Below are 15,675 nucleotides of genomic sequence, written 5' to 3'. Positions count from 1 at the left end.
TAAGAGAGATATTAACAAGAGCTAATAATTCATTTATACTAGTGAAAGGTTGGAGGGGCTCTCAGCCGGAGAGAGCGGGGGCCCTTACCTTGTCGAGCGGCGGCTGGAGAGGGGGAGACGAAGAGAGGTCCCTGTTCGGGCACCAATTGCGGCTTGGGGCTTGCCTAGCCCGACCACACTGGGGTCTCGTCCTCGGATGTGGTTCGGCTGGAGAGCGGCGTCAGCCGAGACCACGGGGCTTGAAGGTTTGGAGGGCGCACGAGCACAATAAACCGAGACTAAAGAATAATAGTAGTAATTTATTGCATAGGGCTCGCGGGACTTAGCTGGCTGGCAAGGCTTACAGGCTAAGACCCCGACAGGAGGAAACACAAAGAATATATAGGGTTGGTGAGGGGGAGTTAATTAGGGGTGAAGAAACTTTGATGGGCAGCTGGTATGGTGTCGTATAGGATGTGGATTGGTTAGGAGGTGTGTTGAATATTATAATGGGTGGTGAGGTGAGGAGTGTACATGGTCTAATGAAGAAGAGGTGAAAAGGTGGTGCGATATATGCTCAGGAGTTGCTAGGCAGGGGGTTAGAATAGCAAGGCTTGCAAGAACGAGAGATGTCTGGATATGTTAGGGCATGTTAAGGCAGATAAGAGGCAACAGTTACAAATATATGCAGCACAAACCCAATTAAATCACATTAGAAATGCATATTCATGAATCTGCCTCAGAACAGGTAATTTTATATCTCCTTCAGTTGTCTTAACAATTTCAATCAGTCTAATATTTTTCAGAACAAAAACTTAAGTTGCTTGTAGTAACTTTTTTTTTTTTTTTTTTTTTTTTTTTAAAGAGAGAGGGAGGAAGGGAAGGAAAGACAGAGAGAAGGAAGGAAGGAAGGGAGGAAGAAAGGGAAACATCTTTAAACATTTTCTTGTTTTATTGTATTTTGTTTGTTTGTTTGTTTTTTACATGGGCTGGGGCCGGGAATCGAACCGAGGTCCTCCGGCATGGCAGGCAAGCACTTTGCCCGCTGAGCCACCGCGGCCCGCCCGTGCTTGTAGTAACTTTTATAAGTCAATAAAACAGATTTTCTTTTGAAGTGTTACTTCTATTAAAATTGGCTTTCTAACAATGCATATATAAAAAAGGATTACATATAAGATAGATTTGGTATTCTTGCCCCCACCCTCACTGGGAGGTCAATGTAACCTTCCATGCTTGTGCTTTTTACCTCTTGGGATTCATACAGATACACTGAGGCCAAAACTTAAAATTAAATGATCTTTATTGCTAAAAGTCACTTGACAATATTAGGGAGAAAAAATTTACCATTACTATCAAAGGGCTGAAAGCTTGACCTGTATAGACTTTAGAGTTGCTGCACTTACATAACAGTCTAGGTATTATTTGGGGTATAACTGAAAGGAGATCCTACAATAGCAAAGAAGGAAAAGGTTAACAAGATGCAATGTTTTAAAGAAGAATTTTCAAACCACTGCAATGTGGTTTAACATAGCTAATGTTATTTAGATAAACATGTAACTAAGGTTCAACTTCTTTCTTCAATGAGTTCAGAATAAAGATGATTGAAGAAATTTTCGAACAACTGTCATCTCTAGAGTAAGAAGGACTGAAGAGATTGTCGAACCATCGCCACCTCTTGCTGGTGCTGTTACATGAAAGGAGATATAAAAATATGTGTTTAATATTTAGATATATCATATGTATTTTGGCAACTAAAATATTTCAATGTTTACATTAACCCTTAGTTTTCAATTTAAAATAAATGTACTTACAGTTTCCATCAATATTTTTTTCTGCATCAAAGCCAGTTCTTCTTTCAGTTCCCGTTGTGCCTCAGTAAGATGATTTTCATGCTTCCTCTCCAACTCCTCAATACACTAAAACAAACAAAGTCTACTTTAGTTACTGAGCACCTCTTTTCATCTCAAGTTCTAAATGTGTTCAATTAAATTTCCAAAGCAAGAACCTTAAAAATATTCAAATGATGCACATTATTATTTCCAGATAAAAATGTTCTAAAAATAATACTTGAAGACTGAAATACCCACTAGCGAAGTGATAACTGTCACATTTGGGCCAAAGATCATAATCAGTCCAACAGCAGTGTATTGTGCTTGAAATAATGAGTTAATGAACTGCAAAGGTCAAGATGGAGGAAACAATCTGCCACAATTTGGGAAACCTCTATTAAGCTTTCTAAACACAAGGCAATAACCTGCTTATTATAACTAACAGTTAATATAATATGATTTCCTTAGAGGGAATAAAGTGAGCTCTTCAAGTTCAAGTTATGAAAGACACTAAGTTTTAAATGTTTACTATTCATTCAATAAATGCTGACCTATGCCTATTACATAAAAAAGTATATACCATGTTAAGTTCTGTGGCGGGATTAAAAAAAGCAAATGTGATCTCTCTTCCTTATTCCAGTGAGACAAAGAAACATATGACCAAAAATCACATGAAAATTTATGATAGGTATGTCAATGCAACTCGCTGTGGCTATGTGATGGAAGATAGAGATTAATTCTGATTTAGTTGGCAAAGGAATATGATTATAATAGGTAAACAAAAAAGGGGAGAACAGCATAGGCAAAAAAGCAAGGAAGTCTTGGTAAGTCATTTCAGAGAAAGCAATTAAACTGGAAGTATGAGAGTAAAGTAAGAATGTAGTAAATGGAGCTTAAAAAGGGGGCCATGTTACGGAAAAGATCTTGGCAACATAAGAATTTACACTGTGAAGTTACTGAGAGTTTTTATAGGAGGAAGAAACATTTTGGGGGGAAGGTAATACGGTAGACCTATGAAAGATGGATTATAGAATAGAGAAATCAGAGAAGGGTTTAATAGTACAGTCAAGGAATGATGAGGTCCTGAACTAGTCGAGAAGCAGGAGGGAATGAAAAGAAATTAAACAACCATCGCAGAGGGGGTGCAAAGGTAGTTCAGTGGCAGAATTCTAGCCTGCCATGCAGGATAACTGGGTTTGATTCCCGACCAATGCACTTTCCCAAAAAAACAAACAAGCAAACAAACAAAAACTTCAACAAATGGTGCTGCAATAATGGGGTACTCAGGTGGAAAAAGGATGAAATATGACCCCTGCCATACAGCACACACACACACACACACACACATACACACACACACAAAAAGAACCACTGCAGTATAACAAATTACCTGGCCTACTGTGGTTGGATGTGACAGATAAGGGAAACGGAGGAATCAAGGTAGTGTTTAGTAATAACACTTAGAATATATCTTTTCTAGTACTTTATCAAAACATCATAACCAATTAATAACTTTCTCAGAGAGCAATGGAGCAAACCAACAAGTTCTCTACTTGAAAACACTATAAAAATAACCAGTGTGTGTGTGCGTGTATGATTATTTTAAAACTATTTAAAAGATATGTCTTTTAAAACCATTTTGCTACTTTGTTTATACCCTCCTAATTAGTTAAAAGAGTGACATTTTCCACATGTATTCGGACAAGATTATCTAAAAGAAGCCCCCAACAGCAAAAAAAGAAGGGGTATATACAGGATCCCACTGACTTCTCTGAATTGTCACTAAAAATAACTATATGTCTGCATGAACATGAGGTCACAGTCACTGATCACAATTTGCTAATGTACAAATGTGCCAGCAGATAACTCTCAAGCCACAAATTTTTAATCCTCTGTTGGCTTTTCCAACCACCCTCTGTTAACTATTATAGCTTGGGTCATCTCATGATTCTAAGTTGACTTATACAGACATTTACAGTCACTGTAATAATTTGAAAAGCAAACGTGACATAAAACACTCATACAATACATTTGAAAATAAGAGAGACTGATTCATTGCTTTTGCATATCTCCTATTTAATGAACACTGGGGACACAAAGCAGGCAAATGATGTGGAGAAATGTTATAGACTTACTATTTTTAACTATGTAATTACCACCACTCTCTGAAAAAGCTAGATGCTGAGCAGAAAATTATAGTTAAACTGATAACAAAATATCAATTTGTACTTGATATGTATATTGGTAAGTAAAGCTGCCAATTCATCATTTCCTCTTTTGAGTAACCATTAATGAATCCCAAATATAAAAATATAACATTTATGTTAAATCAGGAACAATGAATACAAACAAGAAAACTAAATGTATAATAAGAACAAGAACTAAAATGCATAGCCAAGATTTTCCCCCCACAAATTCAGAAAGAAGAAAAGTAAATTCTACTTCCACATACACATTTAAGAGAAATTAACATGTTAACCAAATACAACAGACCTTTAAGAATTCTTCATACAACTTTCTAATGGCCTTCAGTCTCTGGCTCTGAAGAATTCTACATTGTTGAAAAATCCTTTGTTGCAGCCGAAACACATCCTACAAATACAAAACAAAGTTGTGGGTTGCAAGGGTACTTCAGTGGTAGAATTCTTGCCTGCCATCAGGGGGACCCAGGTTCGATTCCTGGTTCATGCACTTCCCAAACAAACAAATGAAACTAAACAAACAAAAATTCAACAAATTGTGCTGCAATAACAAGAAACTCACATGGAAAAATAATGAAATGTGACCCCGACATACAGCACATACACACACACACACACACAAAGTTGTGATAACCAATTTTAAAATTTAAAATTTAACAAAAGTAATTCTATATTAAGGTTAAAAGGAATAGTTTTTAAACCAACATATTTAATATTGTTTATTTCAAGAACTGTTAGGACTAAGTTTAAATAATTTTTGTTCACCACAAACATAAAACCAATATAATAATCCTATTTACCACTCACTGAGTAGGAAAGTTTGTTTCTTGAGAATATTAAATGCTAATTTTTGGTGATTGTAACAGCTACATATATCCCTGGTATATGTCTGTGCTTCTCTGGCTTTCAGTCATCAGGGCAGAAATATAGAGGCAATAATGAGAAGTGGACCTGGTTCAGTTCCACGGGTCTACTACAAGGCCAGGCTCTCCATGCTTACTTGAGATACTGATAACAAGAGATTAAATATAAAGCTAAGGCTGATACCAACATTTAGTTTTTCTTCTTGCTCCGCAGTTTTCTGCAAATCTACATCCCACTGCTGAAACAAAGTCACAAACTGCTGAGAATATTCATAATTAAGATTCTTCCTGCAAAACATAAGAGTGAACACTGTCATTTCATGATGATATGAAAAAGTAAACACATGCAAAACAAAGCTGATTTGATATGATTCATAGTATAAAAGAAGAAGGAGGGCAGGCCATGGTGGTTCAGTGGCAGAGTTCTCGCCTGCCATGCTGGAGACCCAGGTTTCATTCCCAGTGCCTGCCCATGCCAAAAAAAAAGAAGAAGGAAATAACAGCAACTTAAATCTGCTTAGGGAAAAAAGAGAAGTCAAGTGGATAATTTACTCTGACTCCAGCACTATCTTTCTTAAGAGGCCAATAGAGTAGCTAACCCACATACTTTAAACTTTAGCTCTTGAAAACTAAACAAGTTTTACTGTAAGTAAAAATGTTCTGGAAAGACTCATTTTACCTACGAGTAGATTATGTTTTTCATTTTCTCTTACTGAATGGCATATAGGTTTTGATATGATAAACAGATTCGCTGAGGATATTGTATCTACTTATCATATAGGATTTCCAAACAGGAATATTTTGCTTAACTTTTCCCCCATTTTGGGACGACAAAAGATTTTGAACAAAAGAAGAGTGAACCCAATCTGTCTAAAATATAAAACTTTTTTATCTGCAATGCTTTCAAATTGCTTTTATAGTGAAAAAACTCACTTGTTATTAAAAAGGGGGGGAAGGTAATTTTATTGACTGACCTCTATCTCTCTCTCTGTATATCACTTCAAGGAATGAGAGAGTAGAGGAGCTATTTGCTTTTAGAAAAATCAAGTCAAACATATTTTTCACTAAAGGCTCCAATATAATAAAAGGTAAGGTATTTTTCCTTGCATCCAAAAATACTAAGAAGTGATAAAAATGTTATGGCTCTAAAAAAAACCCAGCAACCTTACCTTTCCTCATGTTGTGCTCTCCACACATGCTCCATTTTCTGATTACTGGCATTCAGTGAAGCATTGGTATTCATTTCAAGTCTCTTCCTCTTTGCAAGAAGAGATTTTGTAATTTCATCTATATAGAAAACAAACATTCATCAAAATACCATCTTGACATGATGATGAATATGCAACTATGTGATGACATGGTGAATTACTGATTATATATGTAGAATGGAATGATCATATATTTAAAAAAAATACCATCTTGAGGCCCAAGAGCAGGAGAAGCAGAAGACTCTATTTTTACAGGAGAAATAAAGAAATAAGGAGCATACATTCATGCTGGGATTAGAAAGCTAATCCATGCCCAGTACAAAATGTATGCTGAGAAACATCTGGAAAGACCCTAAATGCTTATCTCAAGCTGATCAATAGGCTCAGCATAAACTGGGTTAAGCTTTAAAGGAGAGTTTCAACACAGAGTCAATTTACACTCTAGCCTTTAATAATCAAAGGAAACAATCAAGAAAAAAGAGCGAGCAAACAAATAAAAACCAAAACCAGCTAACACTGGGAACAAGGAAGAATCTAATTTCCAGAGATAATGCATCAGAATATTCAAATGTCCAAAATTCAATTTTAAAAAATCACAAGGCATAGAAAGAAAGAGGAAGAGTTGGCACATTTCAGGGAACAAAATCAAGTCACAGGAACTATTCCTAAGGGAGCCCAAATATTAGAATTACAAATCAAAGATGTTAAGTCAGCTCTCCTAAATAAGTCTGACACTCTAAAGGAAAACATGGACAAAGAACTAAGGGAAATCAGGAAAATGACACATTAATAAAAGTAGCAAGAGATAGAAATTTTTAAAAAGGAACCAAACACACATTCTAGCACTGAGAAGTACAACAGATGAATTATAAAAGAAATTCAAGAGCAGATTTGAACAGAAAGAAGAGCCAGTGAACATGAAGATAGAATAATTGGAATGCTTCCATCTGAGGACGAGAAAGAAAAAATAATGAAAACCCTTAAACAAAGCCTAAGGGACACCAACTCAAGAGAGAATCACATAGAGACACATAATAGTCAAACTGTCAAGGCCAAAGATGAAGTGAGCATCCTAAAATAAGCAAAAGAGAAGTGACCTGTGTGCACGATATCCTCATCTCTCATCAAAAACCAAGAAGTCCAGAAAATGGGGGGACGGGGGGACATATTTAAAGTGATGAAAGAAAAAAAAAAACCTGCCAACCAAGATTGCTATATCTGGCAAAAGCGTCTTTCAGATAAGAAAGAGAGATCAAGACATTCCTAGCCACACAAAGTTGAGGGAGTCTGGTACCACCACATCTGCCCTACAAGAAATGCTAAAGGGAGTCCCTTCGGGAAGAAAGGAAAGTATACTAGATAGAAAACTTACAGCCACATGAAAACAAAAACCATGCATGAAAGGGTAACTGTGTGGGTAAACATAAATGCCAGTATTACTATATTCTTGACTTGCAACTCTATTTTTCTTATGTGACCTAAAATACAAGCATATATGTATAAAATAGCCATAATTCTACATAATATACAGGCATGCAGAATATAAAGATATAACTTATAAGAAGAACATAAAGGTGGAAAGGAAGGGTAGGAGCAGGGACTGTGTTGGCTCTTAAAGTTAGGTTGATATCAGACAAGACTTCAGAAAAGACTGTTATAAATTTATGATGTTAAATGTAAACCTCAAAGTAACCATGAAATAAATGTTTAATATTATACAGAGAAGGAAATGACAAGGGAACCAAGATGTTTCACTACAAAAAATAAACGAAACACAATAGAAGTAGCAAAGGAATAAATGATGGTCAACAAAAGTATAAAATTTATACAAAGCAGATGTCAAAATGGCTGAAATAAGTTCTGCCACATCAATAATTACTTTGAATGTAAATGGATTAAACTCTCCAATCAAAGGGCAGAGATTGGTAGAATGAATTTTTTAAAAAATCATGAACCAACTATATGCTGTTTACAAGAGATTCACGTTTGGTACAAAGACACAGATAAGCTGAAAGCAAAAGGGAGGGTGGTGGTTGCAAATATTCCACGCTAACAGTAAGCAAAGAGAACTAGGGTGGCTATAGTAGTATCAGACAAAATAGAGTTTATGTCAAAAACTGCCACAAGAGACAAAGAAGGATATTTTACATTGATAAAAGGGTCAATCAAGATGATATAACAATTCTAAATGTGTGTGCACCTAACAGCAGAGCCCCAAAATACTTGAAGCAAACACATGGCAGAACTTAAGGGGAAAATCAGGAGCTCTACAAAAAAAGCTGGAGCCTTCAATACACCATTTTCAGTTCTGGACAGAGCATTTACATGGACCTGAACAACAGTATAAGCCAACCAGACTTAATAGGTAGATAAAATGTCACTGAACAACAGCAGAATACAAATTCTTTTCAGGGACAGACGGATTATTCTCCACGATAGGCCATCTAATACATCACACAAGTTTTGATAAATTGAAAAAGACTGCACTCATAAGATACATATTCTCAGACTGCAGTGGAATGAAGCTAGAATTCCATCATGGGAGGAAAACTGGACAATTCACAAATATATGGAAACTAAACAAAACACTATTAAGTGACCAACAGGTCATAGACGATATCAGAAGTGAAACTGGAAAATTCTTAGAGATGAATGAAAATGAGAACAGAACATACTCAAACATATGGGATGCAGCAAAGGTAGTAGTGCTCAGAGGGACATTCCTAGCTGCAAACGCCTACATTAAAACAGAAAAACTATCTCAAATTAGTCACTTCCCAATACATCTTCAGATAAAGAAGAGCAAACTAAATCTGCACTAAGCAGAAGAAAGAAAATGATAAAGATTAGAGTGGAGATAAATGAAAGAGAGAATACAGAAACAGTTCTGACAATCAATGTAACCAAAAGTTGGTTCTTCGAGATTAATAAAATGACACGCTTTTAGCCAGACTGACAAAGAGGGGTGGGGGAGAGAGAAAAGAGAAAGAGGAAACACAAATGTCCAACATCAGAAACAAAAGTGAGTTTACAGATATTAAAAGGATCGTAAGACTACACTATGAACAACTAACTGTATGCCAACAAATTAGACTAAGTTGGGTGAAGTGGACCAATTCCTACTCTGACTCAGAAGAAATAGAGATCTCAGCAGATCTATAACAAGTAAAGAGATTGAACCAGTAATCAAAAACCTCCCAACAAGGAAAAGCTGAGATACAGATGGCTTCTCTTGTGAACACATCCCCAAAATTCAAAGAACAATTGACACCAGTACTTCTCAAACTCTCCTGAAAAATTAGAGAGACGTGAACACTAACTCATTCTATGAGGCCAATATTACCCTGCTAAACAAAGTCAGATAGACATCACAAGTAAAGAAAAGTACAGACCAATTTCTAGCATCAATGCAGATACAGAAACCCTTGACAAAATATTAACAAAACACATCCAACAGCATATGAAGATGACTATACACACCATGACCATGTGGGATTTGCACTGGACCTTTTTATACCACATTTTTACGGAATTGCATAAATTTTTCAATTCTCAAAAAAATGCTTTGCTAAGAATATGATTGTATGTCCATGGATCGTCCATCAATGCTTACTTTCCAGTAGCTACACTCTTAGCCAAATATGCTATACTTCCAGTATCCATTCAAAGTAGTCAATTTCCAAGAGAGCCCACCAAATCCAGCCTTTTCACCACCAAATACATAAGCTTTCAAAAATACTTGCTTGACCCAAATAGAGGAGCCAAAACCTGACTCTTATTTTCTTAAGAGTATTGTCTTCTAACGAGGCAAGTGTAACTGATATTTGGCACGGCATTTGAAAACTGAAGAGCTTTTGGACATGATTATACATCTGTCACTAACCGACAAAGCTGACTTTAGTTGTCTATACCACAGACTTTATTAATGGAAAAATAACAATAAAGAGTTATTTTAGAGGCTTACATTTACACTACCCTCTCCCAATGAAAAAAGCATTGGGAAGTCCAGGAAAATAACGAAACTGAGAAAATACAAAACTGGTGGGGAAAAGAAAACAGATGTATCACTCTATGAACACAAAGGACGAAGAAACTTTTTCCATTCATTTTTCTTCTACTATCCCACAGTCCATTAAATTCGCACGAGCATACAATAAAGCAGCATTCTTATCTCCCCATTGTTAGTGCCATTCTCACTCTTCACATTAACAATGTAAAAAGGTAAGCAAGGAAATCTATGAAGCTACATCGCATTAAATACTTAGACAAAAATCCTATACGTGAGAACAAGGCATGAAATTACAGTCATGTAGGCCACCGACTGACATTTCCTATTATATAAGTTACATGGTTTAAAACTATTTTCCTTAAGTGTAAATATCTCCTAAAACATACCTCCCACTTTTTCCAACATATTCTGTACTTCACCCCTGTGAAGAAATCACATTAAAAGATTTTAATTAGGGACATGTAAAATATCCTGTGTGTTTTGGAAGAAATAAAAGTCCTGCCAAGTGTTTTATGTACAATGCTCTTTACGTGAGCCAAAGTAGACCTTTCTCGAAGTACTTTAATGCATGGGCAAAAATTGCTTTAAACACATTACCCCAGTTCTTCCTCAATTGTTCCTGCAGATGGTGTTCTTATCCCATGCTCATCAATTGTTGGAGTCTTTCCTGCATTGAGAATAAAACAGAAGAACATTTTTAACTTAGGTAAGCAATTTTTGTAATTTATAATGAAGCGGACATTTTCATTTCAGAGTCTCTTTTCTTTTGCCAACAAAAGGTTTTCCAACGGACCTATAAATGCAGTCCTTCCTCTGCCAGTCAGGTGACGTTCAGGACCATTTTAGAGAGACAGTTCTGCAGATCATTGAAAGGTTCATGTCCTAGTAAACTATGTATCATACATCAGACGTTGGGGAAATCACGCCTGTCAAAGGCAGGAACAGACGCTTCAGGAGCTTCTCTCCCAAGGATGGAATGAGAAACACAGAGCATGAAAACGCCATCCAAGTATAAGGCGTCTGTTACCGTTTAAAAGACTGTGGGTTCAAAACGAATGGGTTGTGGACCGTGGGTCACTGCCATTAAGTCACTATTTGCAAAGCTCTGGGACCCAGGGTACCTTCGGCGCTGTCCTCCTCCGCAGGAGTGGGATCTTGCCTCTCTGCTCTGCGCATGTCCGGGGCTCCCGCCAACACCTCCTCCTCCTCCTCCTCCTCAGCAGACCTCCAGGATTTCCTTGAATGCTTCCTCCCAGAGGGCGCCATCGTGGGTTGGTGGCTCATCTTAAAAGGAGATCTCTTGGGGTGCACGGGCGGTTCAGTGGTAGAATACTCGCCTTCCATGAGGGAGACCCGGGTTCGATTCCCGGGCCTTGCCCCCCAAACCCAACGAACCAACCAGCCAAACAAACAAAGAAACATCAACAACAACAACAACAAAAGAGAGATCTCTGAGACCTCTGAGTCCCGACCCAAGTCCAGATGGATCCGCCGCGCTCACACCAGAGACCTCGAGGCAGGGTTCTCTGGGTTCATGGCCTCTTCCGCGTTTCCCTCCCCGCTCCGCGGCGCGCCCTGGCCGTCCGCCCCCTCTGCCCGGCCGGGCACTTCGGGCCTGAGGGACCCCGCGGCTGCAGACCCGAGGGGCGCCCCGAGCCCTTCCTCCCTGACTGGGGCCGGCTGGGCGGTGGGGGGTGGCGCCCCGCGCCCACGCCCGCCCCAGCCCCCCGCCGCGACCCGCCATCGAGCGGAGACATGCGCCCCTCACACGGCCAGGCCCCCCGCCGCGACCCGCCACCGAGGGGGAGACATGCGCCCCTCACCCGACTTGTACCCGCCGCGACCCGCCATCGAGCGGAGACATGCGCCCCTCACCCGGCCCGGCCCCCCGCCGCGACCTGCCACCGAGGGGGAGACATGCGCCCTTCACCCGGCCCGTCCCCCCGCCGCGACCCGCCATCGAGGGGGAGACATGCGCCCCTCACCCGGCCCGTCCCCCCGCCGCGACCTGCCACCGAGGGGGAGACATGCGCCCTTCACCCGGCCCGGCCCCCCGCCGCGACCCGCCATCGAGGGGGAGACATGCGCCCCTCACCCGGCCCGTCCCCCCGCCGCGAGCCGCCACCGAGGGGGAGACATGCGCCCCTCACCCGGCCCGTCCCCCCGCCGCGAGCCGCCACCGAAGGGAGACATGCGCCCCTCACCCGGCCAGTCCCCCCGCCGCGAGCCGCCACCGAGGGGGAGACATGCGCCCCTCACCCGGCCCGTCCCCCCGCCGCGTGCCGCCACCGAGGGGGTGACATGCGCCCCTCACCCGACTTGTCCCCGCCGCGAGCCGCCACCGAAGGGAGACATGCGCCCCTCACCCGGCCAGTCCCCCCGCCGCGACCCGCCACCGAGGGGGTGACATGCGCCCCTCACCCGGCCCGGCCCCGCCGCGAGCCGCCACCGAGCGGAGACATGCGCCCCTCATCCGGCCCGTCCCCCCGCCGCGAGCCGCCACCGAAGGGAGACATGCGCCCCTCACCCGCCCCTCACCCGCCCCGGCCCCGCGCCCCACGCTCGGCCCTCGGGGCTCCGCCTCTTCCCCTCAGTCGCCCGCCACCGGCGGCCCTGACCGCACTCCCGCGCCGCGCGGGCTCCTCCCCTCCTCACACCTGGAAGGGTGAACCGCAGAGCCGTGGACCGCCGCGATCACTCCCGCTCCTCACGCGTCCTCGACCAGAGGCGACTGCTCCGTCCGGGCTCGAGGTTCCTCTGAGGCGCCTCAAGCTCCGCGCGCTGAAGCAGCCGGCCTTGCTGAGGCGGGCCCTTCGCTGATTGGTGGACACAGCACGCAAGCGCGAGGCGGGACCCGGATCGCCCTGCCCCCTACAGTGGCCGCTGCCGGGACCACCTGCCGGCTGACCTGGACCTGTTGCTTGGCGGCTTCTTGGGCAAAGTCAAGTTCTCAATCTTATTCGTCCGCAGCTCACCAAAGAAAGTGTAAGTGGGGAACAGCCCAACAGGGAGCCCAGGCTTCCCAAGGCCTCTGACCCTCCTCGCGTGGTGTTGTTCCCACACTCCCCTCTCCCCTTCAGCCAGTCAGAGAAACAGCCCTTCGCCTGAATTTTAGCGGATATAGCATAGCCTCCTTCCTCTGAGTTTTAAAAAATTATTTGTGTGTGTGTCATTTTGTTTCGTTTCCGTAGCACTCAGCTGCTCACTGTCTCCGGCCAGGGAATCTGTATTATCACACGCAGCCACCGGCCCTTCGTTTGCGCTGCTGTGTGCCATCCCACGGTGGGACTGCCCCACGGCCATCCGGGACCTTCCTTCCCAGTGTAGGGCCTGGGTACACAGTGCGACTGTGGGCAGTCCAACCTGTGGCCTGTGTGCTGACGTCCTTCAGTCTCCCGGAGGCGACTGGCTAGGTCCCAGGCTGTGTGTTTGCCAGTTATACTCACACTGGCACACTGGGTTCCCTTTGTGATGTATACTCACCGTCACCCTACAGGGTTTACTCTTACTTTGGCCATTCTCCGGGGTGTCAAACGATATTTCTGTGAGACCTTTCTTTACATTTCTGCCAGCACTAATAAGATCGGGATTTGTCTAGTCTGGTGGGTCTTTGAATTTCCTTCTCCTTAAAAGAGCTGTTTGTCCCCTTGCCCATTTTTCTGAGGGGCCCTATGTCTTTCTTACAGATTTATAGGAGCTCTTTAAATAGTTCCAATAGTTATCCTTATGACTGTGGATTTCCTGCCTGTTTTAAAACAAATTCACCTTTACACTGAGGTCATGATTATTTTCTTCTATGTATCCTTACAAATGTCTTGCTTCTCATTTAGGTGTTTCTTCAACTAGATTTCATTTTTGTGCCTGGTTTCAGTTTGGTACTATGCTAGTTTGAAGGGGTATGTGTCCCAGAAAAACCTGTTCTTAAATCTAATCCATTCCTGTGAGTGTGAACCCATCTTAAGTAGGATCTTTGGATGAGGTTTTTTCAGTGAAGAAGCTGTGGCCCACCTCAGTCGGGTGGGTCTTGCTCCTGTTACTGGAGCCCTTTATCAGCAGAGTGTAATTCAGACAGACTGAAACAGAAGCCACATGGGGAGCTGCCCCAAGCTTAAACCAGCGAGCCCAGAAGAGAAAGTAGAGGCTAAAACAGGCCACCGTGTGCCCCACAACAGAGGGGCCGAGGATCCCCTGGAAACCAGCCCCAGAACGTGGGTCTTTGGAAAGAAAGCACCACCTTGATGACATCTTGATTTGGACTGTCTTTTAGCCTCAAACTGTAAGCTAATAAATTCCTATTCTTTAAGCCAACCCATTGCATTGTATTTGCTCGAGCAGCCTCGAAAACTAAAACAGGGATCTCATCACACTTTTTCACATGTTGAAAACCAGTTATCCCAAGATCATTGAGTAAATAATGAATGCTGTCCTGATTATGCCATTTCTGTCATGTGTTTACATTTCCAGATGTCCCCGAGTCTGCTTCTCTAGCCTGTTCCTCAGGTTGATTTTTTATCTTTGTCCCCAAAACTTTTTTAAAACTTTGGTGTCTGGTATGGCAAAACTCATGCCTTAAGTTTCTTCTGGAGTAACCCTGGGTGATCTTCAACATTTGCTTTTCAGAGAATTCACAGGATAAGCTTTCTGAGTTCCAAGAGAACAACAAAAAAACACTGCTGGAAAATGCTGAGAATTTTACCCGCTCTCTAGTGGACCTGGTACCAAACAGATACGGTGTTCTCAGCTGGATTCATACAACAGCCAATGTATGACACGTGGGCTTCAAAGAGAGAGGGTTTATTGCTGTGCAGGAGATTAGATGGCCTATTAGCCAAAAAATCTGTCTGCCCAGGGCAAAGGAGGTCAGGTTTCTATGGATTCAAACAGTGGGGTATAGAGTCGTTACCATTACAATCCTAACTATTCCCAGGCCTGAGACCAGACTAGAATAACCATTACAATAGTAAGTGTACACAGGGCTGAGGCCAGGCTAGAATGGCCACAAGAGTGAAACTAAGCTAGAATAACCTTGACGATAGTAAGTTTACAAAGCTGAGAGTAAGGTAGAATTACCATTACAAAGGTACATATGCACGGGGCTTAGACTAGACTAGAATAACCATGACAATAGTAAGTGTCCACAAGGCTGAGACCAGATTAGAATGACCATTTCGGTAGTAATTATAGACAAGGGTGAAACTAGTTGAGTTTCAGTAATTTCGGGTATTACTTCTACCTGTTCTAAAATATATAAAGAGAAAAACATCTATATAATGATTCAATAATCATGATCATTTAATTCTTAATTTCTTAATTACAATTCCTCCCTTTTGTTTTTGCTTCTTCCTCAATTTTCTGGGATATATGGGTGAGGGCCATTCTAACTTCTTCATGCTGAAAAGGGGTGTTGACATTGTGGGGTAGAGGAATGAAGCTGGTTGTCCTTCTTGGAGAGATTGGTAACTCTGGGTATCAGTGCTTAATTGGCTTAAAACCGTCCTGAGGGTTTAACTTTCTGAAAATAATCTTAATAATGAGTAAATTAAAAATATAGGTTTAAATAAAGGGAGAAGAAAGGGGTGATTCATA

The 15,675-nt window shown here is 41.8% G+C and overlaps 1 protein-coding gene and 1 long non-coding RNA gene across 4 annotated transcripts in view; one reads left to right on the top strand and one right to left on the bottom strand.

Annotated features, from left to right (window-relative positions):
• Positions 1-1,232: 1,232 nt before the first annotated feature.
• LOC143670289 (synaptonemal complex protein 3-like) lies at positions 1,233-12,894 on the bottom strand. Of its 3 annotated transcripts, none has more exons than XM_077144990.1 (9): positions 12,747-12,894; positions 11,211-11,461; positions 10,687-10,756; positions 10,476-10,510; positions 6,042-6,159; positions 5,061-5,160; positions 4,302-4,400; positions 1,791-1,895; positions 1,233-1,663 (listed from the first exon to the last, which is right to left on the bottom strand). In XM_077144990.1, the coding sequence occupies exons 2-9, from the start codon at positions 11,431-11,433 to the stop codon at positions 1,610-1,612; spliced, it is 804 nt and encodes a 267-aa protein (XP_077001105.1). In that variant the 5' UTR covers positions 11,434-11,461; positions 12,747-12,894; the 3' UTR covers positions 1,233-1,609. The 3 variants fall into 3 exon arrangements, with proteins under 3 accessions (XP_077001105.1, XP_077001107.1, XP_077001106.1); XM_077144992.1 differs by having other exon boundaries at positions 11,211-11,426; XM_077144991.1 differs by having other exon boundaries at positions 1,234-1,663; positions 11,211-11,388.
• LOC143670290 (uncharacterized) overlaps positions 12,753-15,675 on the top strand; it is a 40,198-nt gene continuing 37,275 nt past the window's right edge. The window contains exon 1 of the long non-coding RNA XR_013169318.1: positions 12,753-13,074. This is a non-coding gene — a long non-coding RNA (uncharacterized LOC143670290). The remainder of the gene's footprint in view (positions 13,075-15,675) is intronic.

The sequence above is a fragment of the Tamandua tetradactyla genome, chromosome X (assembly GCF_023851605.1).
Source record: "Tamandua tetradactyla isolate mTamTet1 chromosome X, mTamTet1.pri, whole genome shotgun sequence".
In the NCBI taxonomy this organism is placed as follows: Eukaryota; Metazoa; Chordata; class Mammalia; order Pilosa; family Myrmecophagidae; genus Tamandua; species Tamandua tetradactyla.
Note: the sequence above shows the minus strand (reverse complement) of the source record. Positions and strands in the feature narration are given on the sequence as shown.

Bases quoted from the DNA above. Each gene is read 5' to 3' on its own strand.
- LOC143670289 (XM_077144990.1), bottom strand. From the start codon at position 11,433: ATGGAAGGCGAGTATTCTACCACTGAACCGCCCGTGCACCCCAAGAGA. The intron at 6,160-10,475 runs GTATGTTTTAGG...TTTTCTATATAG, and splicing joins TATGTTGGAAAAAGTGGGAG to ATGAAATTACAAAATCTCTT. The intron at 4,401-5,060 runs GTTGGTATCAGC...TTGTATTTGTAG, and splicing joins AGCAAGAAGAAAAACTAAAT to GATGTGTTTCGGCTGCAACA.